A 15,982-nucleotide genomic window follows, 5' to 3' on the forward strand; every position below is an offset into this window, starting at 1 on the left:
TTATGACATCGTAAGATACATTCCCATGGTAACAGGCTAATATAATAAACAGATAATTGCAGCTTTACTGTAAGATGTTGAAGTAGGTCTGGGAGAGAAAGAGCCTCTTTGTTAAAATAAATTGCTAAGATAATAGCAATTGGAATGCACAATGTAACGACCAAACCACACTTCACTAGGGATATGGGAAGTGCTTTACGACATTGCTTACAAATAGCTCCCAAGAGGCAGATGCTTTTACACCTATTTTATAGGTTAGGGAGAGAGAAGAACTAATGATTTTCTCCAATATACTGGCAGTTAAATGCCGGAGGTAAAAATAGAACCTAATAACTCTGACTTGGTCCAGCACTTCATACCGTGGATGATGCTTCCTCGCTACCATTGTTCACATATTTCTGAAGTTCTCTTTAAATCATTGAAAAGCACATGCTTAATACAAGTGCCTATTTAGCACTATTTAGCCATTGCGGTGACATTGTGCTAATCAAAAGTCTTCCCATCCTGACTGAAGTCCTTGTGGTCTCCCAGGTTTTGGCGATGAGTCTGTGGCAGAGGTATAGGGTGGGATACAAAAGTTCTGAATCACAGATCTATGAATGGCCATGAGCAACTGACAATCTTTGTGCTCAGTTACCCATTTGTGTAATGCTCCCTCTAACTCATAAGTTTGTTGTTGTACCTTGGGTTCCTCAGGCCTGCCCATCTTTTAAAATATAAATGAAGAACACTGGTATGGTGGGAAGCTGACTTAATATAAAATTGTCAAGTACTGATGTTCGCAAGTACTTCTGTTGCTGCCTTTGTGGGAAAGTACGTAGTGATGTGCTCAAATAACTAAGGTTTTTCTGAGAACCTTCTTTCTGCTCAGCTCTGTAATCTGATAGGGGCTTAGTTTCTAAATCCAATGTATATCAGCCCTCGTGAGCTGAAGGGAATCTCAGGAGATGCTTTCTGATTCCCTAGGTATTAAGCAGATTCCTTGTTCTGTAGAAATTACCTGCTCAGAACAAGTAAAGTTGTGTCTCCTTAAAACAGTGATATATCCATGTTTATTTTCTATATTCCTTTTAGAGAGCAACACAGCAGTAATCAGAGGGCACAGCACTTTCTGAGGAGTAATGACTTTCTTGGTCCTTCAGCTGCTCCTTAGATCATTAGCTGGTCACTAATCCACAAGAATTGCCCTGTTCTTTGACTGTTGTCACAAAAGTTATATTAACTATTGGTTTTAAACTTACCTATCTTCTTCCTTGGAAAAAAAGAGAGTCCTCTCTGTATCTAAACTGTCCAGCTCTCTGAATGGCTCTGGCTCAATTTTTGACTGTTTTTCCTCACTGTAAGGAAACAAACTCATTAGTTGAAAGGTGATGGTTAGCAATTTTTTACTATGAAATTGGCATTCATACAGAACTGCTAGCATGTACTTATCTTCAACTTGCTCCACTGAGAAGCTATCAAATAATGTGTAATCCTTACCTCTGTAAATTCTGTTTATTTGCAAGAAGGAGGCTGAAGTCACCCACAAGATTCAGAGAAGTGATAATTGGCATGCTTCACAAAAATGGAGAAGGATGCTCAGTTTCCTCAAATTACTTGGGATTTGAGCAGAACTAAACCCCTCAGTCAGTCCTAGAAGACAGTACCCCAATGCTCTGTTGCTGGTTACTCTTAGTAGCACTTAAGTGAGGAAATGCCAGAACCAGTAGGGAACATGGCGTCAACTCCTGCATTTCCAGGGAAAGGAGGCAAAAAATGTCCTCAACAGAACAAATTTGGAAAGGCTTACTTTGATTATGAATCATAATTTAAACCTTTTCATGAAAACTTTGCCAAAATTTCACATTAAATTACTTGAATTTGTGAATCTGGCAGCCACTATGACAAGAAGGTCATCTTTAGTGATACTAGCAGAAGGAAAGTCTTAAGTTAGCAGTTCCAAACAAATTTTCCTCTTGCTTTTTAAGTAGTTTAGCAGTTAAGAAACATATATGTCTTAGTAGCATGTCATTCCATAATGCCTATTCTGATGATTTGTATATGATTCTTACAGTACTAGGAGGCTTTCTTAAAGTTTCAGTTCCTGGATTCTTATGACTGCTGGAGTATCTTGGCTGCTTTTTTTTTTTCTTTTCTGTTTGTTGGTTTTTTTGTTTGTTTGTTTTAAGAAAACCTAAGATTCTAGCCATCTTCACTGACAAAAAGCTGAAAACTACAAACTCCAAAGCTATGCCTGCAGAACACTAACAAAGAGATCTCATAAGACATTGAATTTGAAATTGATTTCATGTCGGCCCTGTGTTTTTAAGCTTGACTTACGGTTATCAAGGCTTGTAGCTGACAATACTGCTTTGTGATGGCTGTTTTTCTAGATGAGACACTGAGGTTTGAACCAGGCATCTCCAATCTAGAAATAGATGGTGCTACACCTGGAGATATTCCACACATTACTGTGTAGAATCTGGAGCTGACAGAATTCCAACAGGCTTTTCTGTGGACTGTGCAAAATAGAAGTGATCTATGTGAAATCATGGCATTGATCTTTTAAGTATTAGAATAGACACTATTCTAGCACAGGACACACAAATCAGTCCTATAGAAAACTGATTTGGTTACCAGTGGTGCGGCCCTGTCGACACCCTGAGGTAGTATTACTGTTTTTATCACCTAGGTGAGAGATTTTGAGTCTGGATATTTTTTATGGCTTATTTTTCATCCCTTCTCTTGCACCCAAATAGTTATGTTTGCACCTGAATGCTATTAAATTTGTGTAGATTAGGAAAGGACACCAGAATCCACAGATTAACTTCAGGATCTGTGTGCTTGTAGACATGTCTCCCCACCATATCTTTGTCAGGAAGGCCTGAAAGTCAAGAAAACAAGAGATGGCTTTAACATCACAAAAACATACATGCAGATGCAATGCACCTATGTTCTGTGGCTCCTAAAACAGGGAATGCTCTGGAAACCTGAAGAGCAGGCACACCTTCAGAGCAAACAGGTGCTCTGTGCGTCCTTCTGCAGATGTTGAGTATGCAAAGAATAATGAAGAGGACAGTGGAAAGAACAGCAAGCCAAGTGGAATTAAGCAACATCTGTAGTGCAAAGAATGTGCAAGTCAGGCACTGGGAGCTAAAAGTACCACCACTCTTAATTTGGTTTTGTGTACGTGGAGAGAACTCAGGTTGTGAGGGCAAAGCTGAATAGTAATTTGATTTAACTTTTATCAGCAAGCTCTTCTTTGAATCTGAACAAGGAGTTACCTCACATCTTAGAGCAGTTTCATTATGCCTCAGGCAGATTTAGAGTGCTTTCCTGATGCTTCTCTATGAGCAAGGAAGGAAGAAAAAGCACAGGATGGAATAAGGGCTAAACCACCTCCTCAGTGCGCTGGTCCGTAGGCCAACTGGATGAAAAGGAGGGGAAAGGGGGAACTGTGTTGCTTTGTCAAGGATGGGGTATAACATCCTCTTCATATGGTGCTAGGGGAGGGAAGAGTCCCCTCTCCGAAGAATATCTCTTAGGGGAATATGTTTTGTGGGGTTCTTCAGTTGCTGTGCTGTCCTCTTCTGTGTACAACATCATGCTTAAAGGCCCTGGGGGTAGAGGTGGTGAGGGAACGGTCTGTAAAACTTACCTGGACACCATCATGTGCAAAGAAAGACTTTGCATCTGCCTCTGTAGCCAGCTGAAGGCAGGTGATTTTGCTCCAGTACTGATTTTTCCTCACCAACAGAGCAAACGCTCTCTCCTCACTGTTGTGGTAGCATTCGCTAAACAGATCTGCCAAATGAAGGAAACATAGACAAACAGATCTTGTAATTTAAAAGAAAAAATTACAAAATGAATGTAAGGCAAGAGAGCGATGCGTGTAGGGTACAGCATGATGGCAGCTAAGCCTGAGCGCTACCAGATGCTCCTTGCTGCACCAGACTTCTGCAAGGCTGAAGTAGTTGAAAAGACCCTGAGACAGCTAAGAGGAAGTGGGGGGGCGAGAGGAATGATGCTGGACACAAGAATAACTCACTATGGCTTTATGCCTGGGTGTACATGTGTTGGGGCAAAGGGCTGATGAAATAATTTGCCTTGGTAAAAAAAAAAAGTCACTGTAATTTTAAAATTCTCACTGTTGCAGAAAGGTATAGAGTAAATCTGTCAGTACCCCCCCTCTCACCTCTTTCTATCTGCATGCTCCCTTCTCAGCCTGGGGCCTCTAACGGGTTTGGGTTTTGTGTTTTGGGTTTTTTTTTTCCTATTGTTGTTTGACCTGAGAAGAAAATTTTCTTTCTCAGTTCTTCTACAGATAGCATAAGAAACTTCTTGGAAACATGTCAGTATTTGTTATAGTCCCTCATTTGTAGGTGTATCAAGTGGAGCTTTAGGCAGTATCAAGCAAAACTGTATCTCTTGGATGATCCTCTTACACTTTGAAGGATGAGTTGCCATGCTACTCCCACTCTCCTGAATACACAAAAGGAACAGCTCAGCTTTGGCATATAGCCAACAAATCCTTGGTTTTAAGACATAGCTATTTGACATAAAATAATATTAGACTTGGTAGAGTGTTGTGGCATAGTTCTGTTTCCAGAGAAGCTGGTCCTGGAGCTCAGAAACTAGGACAAACAGTCCAAAAAGTCAAGGTTTTCTCATTAGACAAGATCTGACTTGTGTCTGTTTCATTCTGCTGATTCACTTGATTATCTCCATACCTTTCCTAAGCCAACCTACACCTTGTTGTTACACTGTGAGGGCTGGGGAAGGGATCAAGTTCTCTTAAAATAAGCTGATACACAGACATATTTTGCAGTTGATGTGGTATTTATCATTCTTAAAGAATGTTTGTTCTACTTAATATTGACAGTGTTATCCAGGCCAGAAATTAAAATTGCAGATCTAATACTTACCAAAGCCAAGGAGTAGACTTCTGTGTATTGGATTAGGCCCTGTAATTCCATGACTAAATTACTTGAGCCCTGTGATTATATATAGCCTGACTCTTATTTTTTGTAAATAATAATGGCCCTATGAGAAGAGGGCAAAAATGTGATCTGTGTATAAATAATGTAGCAAAGTCTGCATGAGCCTTCAGCTGCTTGATGTACTAGCTCTAAGGGGAGAGAAAGAGCCTTTGTGTTTCCACGTGTGGCATACTTTAAAGCCCTCTGTTCACAGTGGTGCTACCTTCAGGTATGGATTAGCTTGAAGTCAGATCAGCAGAAAAGCTTGTGTGCAGACATCTGTTTTTAAACCAGGCAAAGGGGAGAGGCCTTGGCATTCCAGCATTGCAGAGGCCTGAATTCGTACTGCTGTAGGGAGGGGCAGCTTGTCTACTGTGAAACCAGTCTGAGCCTTGCTGCAGTTTTGCAGTGCAGTTAGCCCTCTTCTGGGTGAGGTAATCTCAAATTATTTTTAGCAGCGAAGACAAACCTTAAAACTTGTTGCTCTAGTGTCCCTTACAGAGCAAGCTTGATATTGCAGGAAAACCAGGCTGTTGCAAGCCTGGAAGTGTGTTGGTTATTCTATCTTGCCCATCCCTGTAACACACCTTGTACTAAGATCAGACACTTAAAACACCAACTCAGGTGCATCAGGAGAGTAATTTCTTCCATGCATCCCAGGGGTCAGTCCTGGAACACTGATTTTTCCAAAATGATTGCATTTTAAGTCGTCCTTCAGTGGTATCTGAATGTTTGGGACTGCCTGTGCTGCAAGGCTGTTAAATTATTCATGACAGTTGACCTTTTACAACTGAAACAGTATTTTTTTCACTTGCTTGCCTTCCAATGGCGGTTACTTCTTAAATTTTTGATGCTGTTAAAAAGGTGCCCTTACTTACCAACAGCGAGCTGCTCGTACTTGGCTTCTTTCATTATACGTGCTACTTCAGTCTCTGTCTCCAGGCGGGACATCTCTTTAAGGATCTTGCAGGCTGCCAGAGCTGAAGCTACACCCTCTGGTCCCTGTGGAATTGAAAGGGGTGCTGCCTCAAATATGAACTTGAAAGTCCAAAATGTCAATTGAAATGACAGTTTTGGTGATATCTGAGAAGTGAAAACCACATAGCAGTACTTCTTGTGCCTTATAAGGCTGGAGACTTCTGGGTTTGATTGACCTTAGATGGGCCTGATTTTGGGTAGCAGTCAAAGACTGAAAGGAGAAGAACATGTTATGGAAATAGAGCAAAACAGTCTCACAGTGCCTCAAACACGACTGTGCTGAGACCGTGCATAAAGACGTATGGGAAAGGAGGGAGTACAGCTGGCAGAGGCACAAAAGTGGCACAGAGCAAAGAAACGTGCCTTCTGGTAATAGGGCTCCACAAACACAAGGTCCTGCAAGGTGCAGATGTGTCTGCATGCACATACACTAGCTGAAGAGCTGTGCTGCAGTTTGTCCCTCCTTGTGAATTCCCCCATTGCCAGATGCAGCTGCCTGGAAGCTCAGGGATGGGGCCTGATAGCTGTGTCTGGCTCTGTGGGGGGAGGGAAGCTCTGGCATTGCACTCCAGAGGCACAAGACAGGGCCTGGGTTGTGGAGGGTTGTAAAACAGGAGCCAATTATGCCAGCTTGAAGCTCATCCTTTGAGAGCGTGATGCTGTTGTTCCCTATGCATACAGCACGTAAGCTAAAGATGCTCGATTGCACAGTCTTCCCTCTCTGTCCTGCTAAAACCCGAACAACTGACCTATTGTAGAAGGAACAAAACCTGAGACTGAGAGTGGTGAGTCATCAGCAGCAAGGAAGAGGAGGGCCAACTCTGCAGCTGAAGTTCATCAGCAGTGTTTCAGGCTGTGCTGATTTACATCTGCTACTGCTCTACCCTCCCTCTCTGTCAGGCCCTCTGGCCCCTGCTGGCACGAGCCACATGGAGATGAAAAGCCTTATAAATGCTACATCCCGTTTTTTAGAAACAAACCTATCTGTCATCTGAGCTGCAAGGCTGAGCAAAAAACATCTTGTATACTTGAAATATGCCAATATTTCACCTGAAGCTGCTATAGCATAAAGCTTACCATAGCCCAGAAATAGTTTGCCATCTTGTGCCGGTTTTGAAGTACTGCCCATACAAACAAATCCCTCCAAGGATTTTCGCTTTTCTGGTTCATATCCAAGGGACCAGGTAATTGCTTTGTATTCATTTTATCCTGAAATATGGTTTGTAGAAATTAAAACCTGCTTTACATTCTCATACCATGCAAATTACATGATCTAAGCTGCTCTTGGCCTTGCCAGCTACTTCATATTCTTTTGATTTTTTTCTTTTTCTTTTCTGTAGGACTGAGAGGTAATTAGTTCATTCTGTACTGAATCAAAGGATCCTTGTGTCCCCAATATAACTCAATATGTGTGAGAACGTTCTGGATGAAACCGTGACTCCATTGAAGTCAATGGTAAAGCTTTCATTGACTTTATTAAGGCCAGGGTTTCACTGCTGGTGTGTAATATCATACAAGACAAACCTGTGATTAACTAATCTGAGCTTGCCTTCACTTATATTGGATTCTGCTCAACTGCCACAGAGGACATGGTTTCAGAGAAAAAGGAACAAAAGGCATTTTATTTCAACAGAAATAAATCTCACCAAGGCCCTGTACAGGACAAGAATAGAGTACGTCAATACCCTCTTTTTAGTCTTTCCTTTGAGGAACCTCTCCCTCATGCAGGGAGTATTTTAAGTAGAACAGTGCTTATTCCTTTAGCATTTGATAAAAAACTCTCCAGAGGAAGTGTGGCAACTTAGGTCAAGTCCTGAGTTGTAAGTATATTTAAAAACTGCCTTTATATCTATTGTGTTAATTAGAAGCAGCCAGAGTGGATTTATTATTTTTTTTAAATAAAAGAAGTTTTTGTGAGGATCTATTTTTTCAGCACCTTAAACTATGGGATTCTGTTAAAATTTATTTTCATGGCATTTTTGGGGGGTGTTGGTGTTGTTGGTTTTTGGGGTTTTTTTCTCTTCAGTTTGTAGTGAGCTATTTAATCAACTGAATTGCACTGAAAACCTTGCAGGAGAAAAAGATATCCCAAAAGTCTCATCAGTCTTTGTAACCACCAGTTCCTAGCTTGAAATAAGACACACGATTTAGCAACAGTGACACTGGTATCCCAGTACAGTGATGCTCTTTCTGTTGCCAGTGATAATGGGATCAAGCCACTGGCGGCAACCATGGGAAAAAGCTTTTAAAGGAAAAAAAGCTAGTAGGCAGTGTGATGTGCTATCTGAATCGGGCCTTATTTACAGCACTTGGCTTCAGCTCACTTACTGCCAAATCCCACAAAGGAGTCTGCTTAATGACTTTAAAGGTATTGCCCCAGACTGTCTGTCCTTTTAAACAAAGAAATTCTGACTAGATTCAAACTTACCTTTTCATACTACTAATTAATTTAGCTAGGCTTTATCAAAGCAAAAGTGATTGAAGCTCTTGAGTGAGAATTTTTTTTTAATATTTTTTAGTTTAAACAGTTTTAAAATGAAACTAGAACTTGGCAAATGTCAAAAGGTTTAACTGTTTAGTTTGTCTAAAACTCTGATCTTAATGAAATTTCTCTATACCTCTCTGATTTGAAATTATATGTTCAAACTTGTCTCCAATGCTCTTGCAAGAACTTTAGTACTTATGAGTTTCAATGTTAAACACACTGTCAAAATGCAAAAATGATGATATATCTATTGCACAGTTGTGGGCAGTGCACTATAGACATTCCACAGTGGTACCCATCACATGTTATCCTTGTCATGTGTTGGCCAAGGTGCTTGCCAGGGCCACTTCACACAATCGTTCTTATTTCTTGCTGTGTATTATGACACTCAGACTATAAAGATCTAAAGGCAAATATTGTGTACAGTACATTATTGAATATACAGTCTACTCCTACACAGTCTAAATCTGGGAATAGTTTTATGTACAAAGATTACCATTTTCAGACCTGGGATTGAAAATGGTCATTGCCTGCTTGTCTTTCTCCTAGAAAATTCTGTCTTTCAAGTACTTCTGCTTGAAGTTCTGTATGAGAAATGCAGACTGCTATTTTTATGTCTAGTTACTGCTTAGTAAATGTAAATCCATCTCTTCATATTCCCTATATATCTTTCATTGAATCTGTTCTTATACATGTGAGACTATTAAGATCAACAGAGTGTTCTCCATATGCAAGGTGCTAGAATGAGGAATGGTCTGTGGGAGTTGCGCTAGACAAGCGTGAGATACAGGGGCCTCTGCAGATCATGAAACAGAGGCCATATCTTGGCACTAGTTCAAGGTACAGTAAAACCTTGCATAAAATCCCACATGCAGAAGGGGAGAAAGAAGAATCACAACCTACCCTAGAAATTCCTTTCTTTTCCTTTTTAATTTTGAAATTAAAAAGACCAAACCATTTTAGCTGCAATAATAATGAGCTGAAAAAAGGAATGAGAAGCTGAAGCAACTGTTTCTCTCATATTCCCTTTCCTTCCTTGCCCCAACCCTAAAGGCCAGATGTAGTTAAAATTTTTCAAATTCTAAATTGGAGGGGAGCAGGACTATGATGGAAAGCTGTAACTCACAGATTTCTTCTTGCCTCCATATCTGAGGTCTTGATAGAAACCTTTACATGCATCATGGAGAAAATCCTTGAGAACTCTGGAGACCTCACTGAGAGTGAAGAGTGGGCAGATCTCCTTCTGCTCCTTATGCTGTTGACCAGTGAGCCCTGCCAAGGTCAGCTTGCTTTCTTCATGTTTCTTCAGTAGAAGTTCATAGAGGAGACATTTCTGAGAAATGGAACAGTAGAGTCTCTGCAGACGACTGTATGTCAGGAACTCAGATATGTTAGCCCCATTGTCAATAAATAATTTTACAAATTCTGGTTTGTCATTGACCAGAGCATCCATCATCACTTCCTCCAGGTCACAGGACTAGATTGATGAAGGGAGGAAAAAAAAAAAAGAAAGAAGTTTTTAGGGGTAATCATGGATGGATGAGGAGGGAGGTAAGATTTAACATAAGAACATGCACATTTTCTCTTCCACCAGGTCAGCAGTGGGCACAATGAGAAAGAGAGGTAGAACTCTTCATTTCTCTGTGACAAAATGTCTGTGTAAGCATTAATGCTAAAACATCAACACAAATAGCATGCTGTAGGAGTTGTGATGTGGGTAGGTACCCACCGCACTGGGTATTTAGTTGGAAACAGTGACATTCTTCCTATCATCTTCTAACAGTAATATCTGCATGCTTCTTTTGCTTTGTAAGCTTAGGTTTGCTTGCTTTAAAGTCTGTACAGAAGGGAGGGGAAGATTCTTTCCCCCAAAGAGCTCAAGAAAGAGACCATGACCACTGAATTATTCCTCTATCTTTAGCCATTATCATATAGGGGACCAGAAAGACAAATAGCCTAAGGAAGCATACTACTGCTGCCCAATCTCTTAGTGGAGAATGCAGGGAGTGTTAAAAACTGGAGCCTTCTATCAGGATGTTTCATACATATTGGATTATACACTGATTGTCCGCTAAGGCAATAAAACCTGGTACCTTCCACTCCACGTCACCATTGAATATTTCACTTTTAGCTATGTCCACTCTATTCCAGGCCACTGCCAGCTTCAGTTCATCCAGATATTCCTGAGCCTCCTGACTGTGACTTTTACAGGCTGGCAAAAATAGGAAATGCAAATAAACTCAGTACTTTACACTTGTTGTGTTTAATTTAATATAGTATTGGTAATTTGATTAGTGATTCAGGCTCTCCTTCAGCTATCACAGACCCATGGGTTGCTTAACCAGGAACCCTTCACAGCGTTTTTTTCCCCTAACTTAAGAAATATTAATAATAATTTTTGCTAGTTGAATTCTCTATTAAAACATTAAGTTTAAATATCTGTAAGACCCTGGCCTCCAGAAAGGGGAGGATAGGACTGGCTATTGTTTTTGTCTTGTTTCAATTGGCACATTAGGAATAGAATGCCTTTTTTATCCCCATGCTAAATTTAGGCTAACACAAACAATTAAGTTAACACAAACTGGCAGAGCAAGTAATGTCTTCTTTCAGAAGATACAGTGACGATTTCTTGTAAGAGAAATGGACTGTGTCTGGAACTAAGGCAGTTCAGGTCTACTTGTGGGTTTTGGTTGTCTTGGGGGGGTGTGTGTGTGTTGTTTTTTTGGTTTTTTTTTTAATGACTTGTAATCAGAATAACTGCTCCAATATATTTCAGTTCTTCTACAATCTCTACTCCTAAGAGAAGCAAGTACTGAAATAAAGGAGTGATTAAAATAGTACTATAAGATAGCAAACTATAAAAAGCAAACACTATTTTAAAGCAAGGTTACAAGAGCTATGGTAACTGCCGCAGTTAATTTGTCAATAAGCAAACAGGAGAACTCTGCATCAGAAATGCAATCTGATCCAACAGCCAACTGAACTTGCTCTGGATAAGAATGAAATACATGTATAGCATAGAAGTCGTCAAATAAGGTAAATACTACACAGTGCTGTGTTTGTTGTTCTTACCTTTTACTAAAGCTTTTAAAATGACTGTGTCTAGTTCTTCTGAACCATCTTGCTCAAAGTTGTGCAGAGTTAGAAGATGTTGGTGTGAAATAATGTTCTGAATCTATTGGGAGTTGAAATAAAAATAATTTTATGACTTGTCCTACTGCTATATATTAATGCTTAAGAGCCCGGTGGAGATGACCCATACAGTATTTCCCAAAGACTTATGTTCTAATTGTAAAGCTGAGGTTTGGCAAGAAGACAAACATTATTAGTTTCCCATATATAAATAAGTCTTAAGGCAAGGAGGGAGTTACTGCCTTTTCCAAAATAACCCATCAGGATAGGAGGAACAGAACTTGGATATCCTGAGAATGAGAGCAGTGCTTTAATTAAAAGATTCTTCATTAACTCACGTTCTTACTTGACTCATAGTCATGCTGTGGCCAGCATACCACTAGTTTTGTTTTACCTTTTCCTGCTCTGACATTTAAGTTTTGCTCTCAGAGTTGTTTACTTAAAAGCATAGTCTCTAAATCTTCTTTGAGTAAAAGTCATCAAATATTGATACATACAGTACTCTTTCCTTCTGCTTCTCTATTTATTGAGTTTTCTTTCTCGCAGTGCAGCTGCACTGAGACTTTGTGACCATCTGGCAATATTGCTTCTAGATGCTCTTCCATCCCCTTGTGTGTTCTCCCTGGAGAACAAGGCAAAGTTCTCCCTAATGGAATTAATATGTAGAACTTTTAAAGCTAAGGATTACGGCAGGGGCTGCAAAGAGTAAGTAGTGAGTCAGGTTGAGTGGACTTGGTTTATCTTGGAGGCACACAGTGCTCTTCAATCTTCATATATAGACAATCTCAAAGTGGTTTTTTTGTTTCTTAGACACTTACGCATAATGGTTTAAGTCCAGCAATTGTGCCTCAAGACAAAGAGTAAGGAAAATCTGTGAATCTGTTTTGTCTTTCTTTTTTAAGACTACACATAACTGACAATAGATAGGATAATTTCTAAACACCCTTCATTCTTTTTTATTTATTTGTGCTTGCCCACAATTAGGTTTCCGTTTAACAGCTGTAGATCATGAATTAGGTCTCTTCTGTCACAGCTGCACAGGCTCCACAGCTGTGGAGTATAAATAATGCTTCATGTACTCCAGAAGGATGGTGGCGTTCCTGGGTGCTGGCTGTTACTTGAGGAAATAATTCAGGAAGGACAGAGCCCTAAGTGTTCTGCTGAATCACTAGGACAAAGTAGTTTGTATGATCATCTGAGCACTTGATTTTAATGTTAGAGAGGTATTCTATCATACTAGGAGCACTGGAGTACCCAAAACTTCTGGGCAGCTTCTTGTCAAACCTGTACTGAATGGTGGACTACCGAAGCCAGAAATGGTGGGAGAGAGATTGTGAACATGATAAATGTAACTATCAAACATATGAGCTCACTGTTGCTGTCCATTGGAGAATGTCCTTCCACAAGAAGCTTTCTGCAGGGAATTTCTCCTTAAATTGCTTTTCAACAGCTTCTGGCATGACAAGCTGTGGGTCATTCATGAATGCAGCTAAGATGTCAGCTGTACCTCCAGACCCTGCTAAGATAAGCCAGGGAGCAGAATTTTCCAAACCGCTGCAAATTCTCTGTAGTTTAAAAAGTACATTTTAGAATTCATATATGGAAATAAAATGTTATTCAGAAGAAGTATTTCTTGCAGACTATAGGAATAAATGTGTACCTACACCAGATTCACTATGGAGTCAGTCCAGACTCCTCTAAACTATTAGGATTTTCCTGATTTGGTAGCAGGTCTTCCATGTATAGACCCCTGACTATACTTCTTTCCATGACATGTCTGCTGAGTAGCTAAGCTACCTGCTTTGGACAAACAATGTGTAAAAACTTCTTTGTCCCTGACTTCTATTTTTTTCCCCTGCAGTTTGTGTTTTAGCATGGTCAAGTGCAAGAGGAGCACTATACAGAAATTCTTATCAGGCTCTTCTGGCTGCTAAACCTGGTGATATGTTCTGAAAATCAGGAATTTGCCTGTGGGAATACAACATTGGGCTACAGAAAAAAAACTGCTGAAACATAGCAACTACAAGGGTTAAAGGCTAATAATTCTATTACTTGTGCAATTAGAATGAGTCAGGCAGGTTGTTGAGAGAGGAAAGCAGACGCCATGGCATCATAATTGCAACAATGACTACTTGCTGCCAATCTATTTCTTGCTCTGGAGTTATGCAAGAAGCTAATGAAACTCTAAGAATCTAACTGTTGATTCGCTTGTGTACGGTTTGGGGTTTTTGTTTTGGTTTTAGTTTAGTGATGGTTTTGGTTTTTTTTTTTGGTTTTTTTTTGTTTTTTTTAACAACTGTTGTAGTCATTGGTGTGTATTATCAAATTTGTATTTAAGAAATTGATATTCTAAAAAAGCACAATCAGGCTCCAGCCAGTCACCTTTGGTCTCCAAGTCACTTTGTTCTCTAAAACTTTGAAAAGAGGATTTATGGGCTGTGATACGTGATTTTGCAACACCCAAGATATAGAAAACACTGCCATCTTTAGCTTCTAGAAGGAAAGCTCAAGAGGTGACATAATCCTAGTTTAAACAGTGAGATTTCCAATACCAGTGTGTGTTTTAGTCCAGCTGACAAAGATATGACAAGATACAGGAACTGGAAACTGAAACTGGAAAATGTCACCAGAAATGAGTCATTATTCTGAAAGAGTTTACCAGGTGGCGTGGCAGAGTCTCATCACTTGGAAACTTTAAATTATGGTTAAATGTGTCTCTAAAGGTACTGCAGCATATTCCTTTTCATCTGAGGGTATTATAAAAAAAAAAGCCATGTGGACATACAGGCTGCTACAAAGTAGCAAAATGAAATACCAGTAAAAGTAAAATGGAAATCAAAAAGTATCTCCTAGTTAACAGGTTAAGTTGTAGAACTACTCAAGAAAAAAATCAAAACTGATCCTTTGCTGAAAGAGATATGGGATTGTTAGCAGGCAAATCTCCAGTCTTATATCCTACAATGTATTTTTGCTCAGTGGAACTAGGACACCATAGTTTTAAATGGTGTATCTAGGAAACCTGGCCTTGTACTTCCTCTGAGCTCTGTGGCAGAGACAGTTGTCTCACTGTTGCTGGACAGCACTGAAGGATTAATCTTTTTTTGTATGTGATCTCGAGTAAAAGCACAGTATTTCTATTTTGCTAGATCTAGAGCTGGCTTCTGTGGGTTTGTTTTGGTTTTGGATTTCTTCTTCTCACTGTACAAGCTGGCAATGGAAGTTTTAATGATCAGCTGGTGCCTATTCAAAAGGAAATATTTCTCCCAAACAAATACTGGCAAACTTAATATTAACAGAATTCAGTTCTTAATGATGTATAGAAATGAATTTTGACTTTATGTAAGGTGCCAATACATGTATTGTCATCCAGCCAAATTTTCTGTTAATTACTTGGCACCAGTTAAAATTTGTTTTTCTAAAGTTGCAAATGGCTTCTTACCTCAAGTGTGCCTGGTCCTCCATTTACCAGTAAGCACAGCACAGGGATCTCAATGCTACCTGTTCCTGTGAAATAGATGGTTTAATTTTTAAGTTAACAGCTTTCACAAAACTGTTGTGTTTTTGCCAACTCCTTGAAAATACTTCTCCTGCTATGTGCTGTTTTGGTACCTACCAGAATGTGAGCCTGCTGAAGGCAGGCAACTGCAGAAGCAAGTAGTAAAGGAAGAGAATAATGCTGTGACCTAGCAGAAAGGGTCCTAGTCTAAGATTCAGGACAAAGACACTTTTGCCTCAGACATCTTGCATGATCCTGGTAAGCAGTCCAATCTGTTCTCACCTCAGTACACCTCAGCTGAAAAATATGGATGTTGGCACTTCTGTATGTCATAGCACTGTTGACTTTTTAACTTATTTACTGCAAGGTGATCAGATAGTGGAGTAATGGAGCTGCGTTAGGGTGCAAGACAAGATTGTTAGGTTTTCAGCTACCATTATTTATATTAAGATACAGTTAGAAGTGAAAAGCTGTCAGTTTGTCCCAGGTGTTATGCATGTGCCTAAGCATGTGCAGGAAGGTGTTGTGGAATCCAGGAGAAAAGCTTGATAAAAGGAGGATTATAGAATATGAAGAGGCCAACTATGTAGACCAGCTAGGGTGAGAGGAGTCAGATATGAGTTGATAGGAACCATATACTCTTTATTACTGTGCTTCAACAACTTAAAATTTCATTCAGCACAATCTGATGTGGTGATTAATAACATAAGATTATACATTTAAAAGAAATGCTAATGAAATATGTAACATGTCATGGCAGCAGGGGAAGAAACAATGTAGGCATCCCTGTCCTTAGCCATCCTCCCACAGGGGTCCACTTTTTATACTGTAAATGCTGAACTATGTAATCCAAAGGTGACTATAGACTGGCCTAAAAGAGCTCAATTCAATCAGAACAGTAGCACCGTGACATGAACGCCTCTTTCAGTTGGA

General features: G+C 39.8%; 1 protein-coding gene and 1 long non-coding RNA gene across 2 annotated transcripts in view; one reads left to right on the forward strand and one right to left on the reverse strand.

Annotated features, from left to right (window-relative positions):
- The window catches only part of TRPM5 (transient receptor potential cation channel subfamily M member 5), a 40,743-nt gene that overhangs the window by 16,737 nt on the left and 8,024 nt on the right, over window positions 1-15,982 (reverse strand). The window contains exons 5-14 of the mRNA XM_049821098.1: window positions 14,993-15,057; window positions 12,927-13,118; window positions 11,494-11,596; window positions 10,515-10,633; window positions 9,548-9,898; window positions 7,014-7,145; window positions 5,837-5,960; window positions 3,638-3,783; window positions 2,751-2,863; window positions 1,242-1,337 (exon numbers count right to left, since the gene is read on the reverse strand). Of these exons, the coding sequence (XP_049677055.1) occupies window positions 1,242-1,337; window positions 2,751-2,863; window positions 3,638-3,783; window positions 5,837-5,960; window positions 7,014-7,145; window positions 9,548-9,898; window positions 10,515-10,633; window positions 11,494-11,596; window positions 12,927-13,118; window positions 14,993-15,057 (1,441 nt within the window). The remainder of the gene's footprint in view (window positions 1-1,241; window positions 1,338-2,750; window positions 2,864-3,637; window positions 3,784-5,836; window positions 5,961-7,013; window positions 7,146-9,547; window positions 9,899-10,514; window positions 10,634-11,493; window positions 11,597-12,926; window positions 13,119-14,992; window positions 15,058-15,982) is intronic.
- Window positions 1-15,982, forward strand: part of LOC126047457 (uncharacterized) — a 41,612-nt gene that overhangs the window by 1,835 nt on the left and 23,795 nt on the right. The gene's annotated exons all lie outside the window — the stretch shown is intronic.

Source organism: Accipiter gentilis, chromosome 17 (assembly GCF_929443795.1).
Source record: "Accipiter gentilis chromosome 17, bAccGen1.1, whole genome shotgun sequence".
NCBI classification, from domain to species: domain Eukaryota; kingdom Metazoa; phylum Chordata; class Aves; order Accipitriformes; family Accipitridae; genus Astur; species Astur gentilis.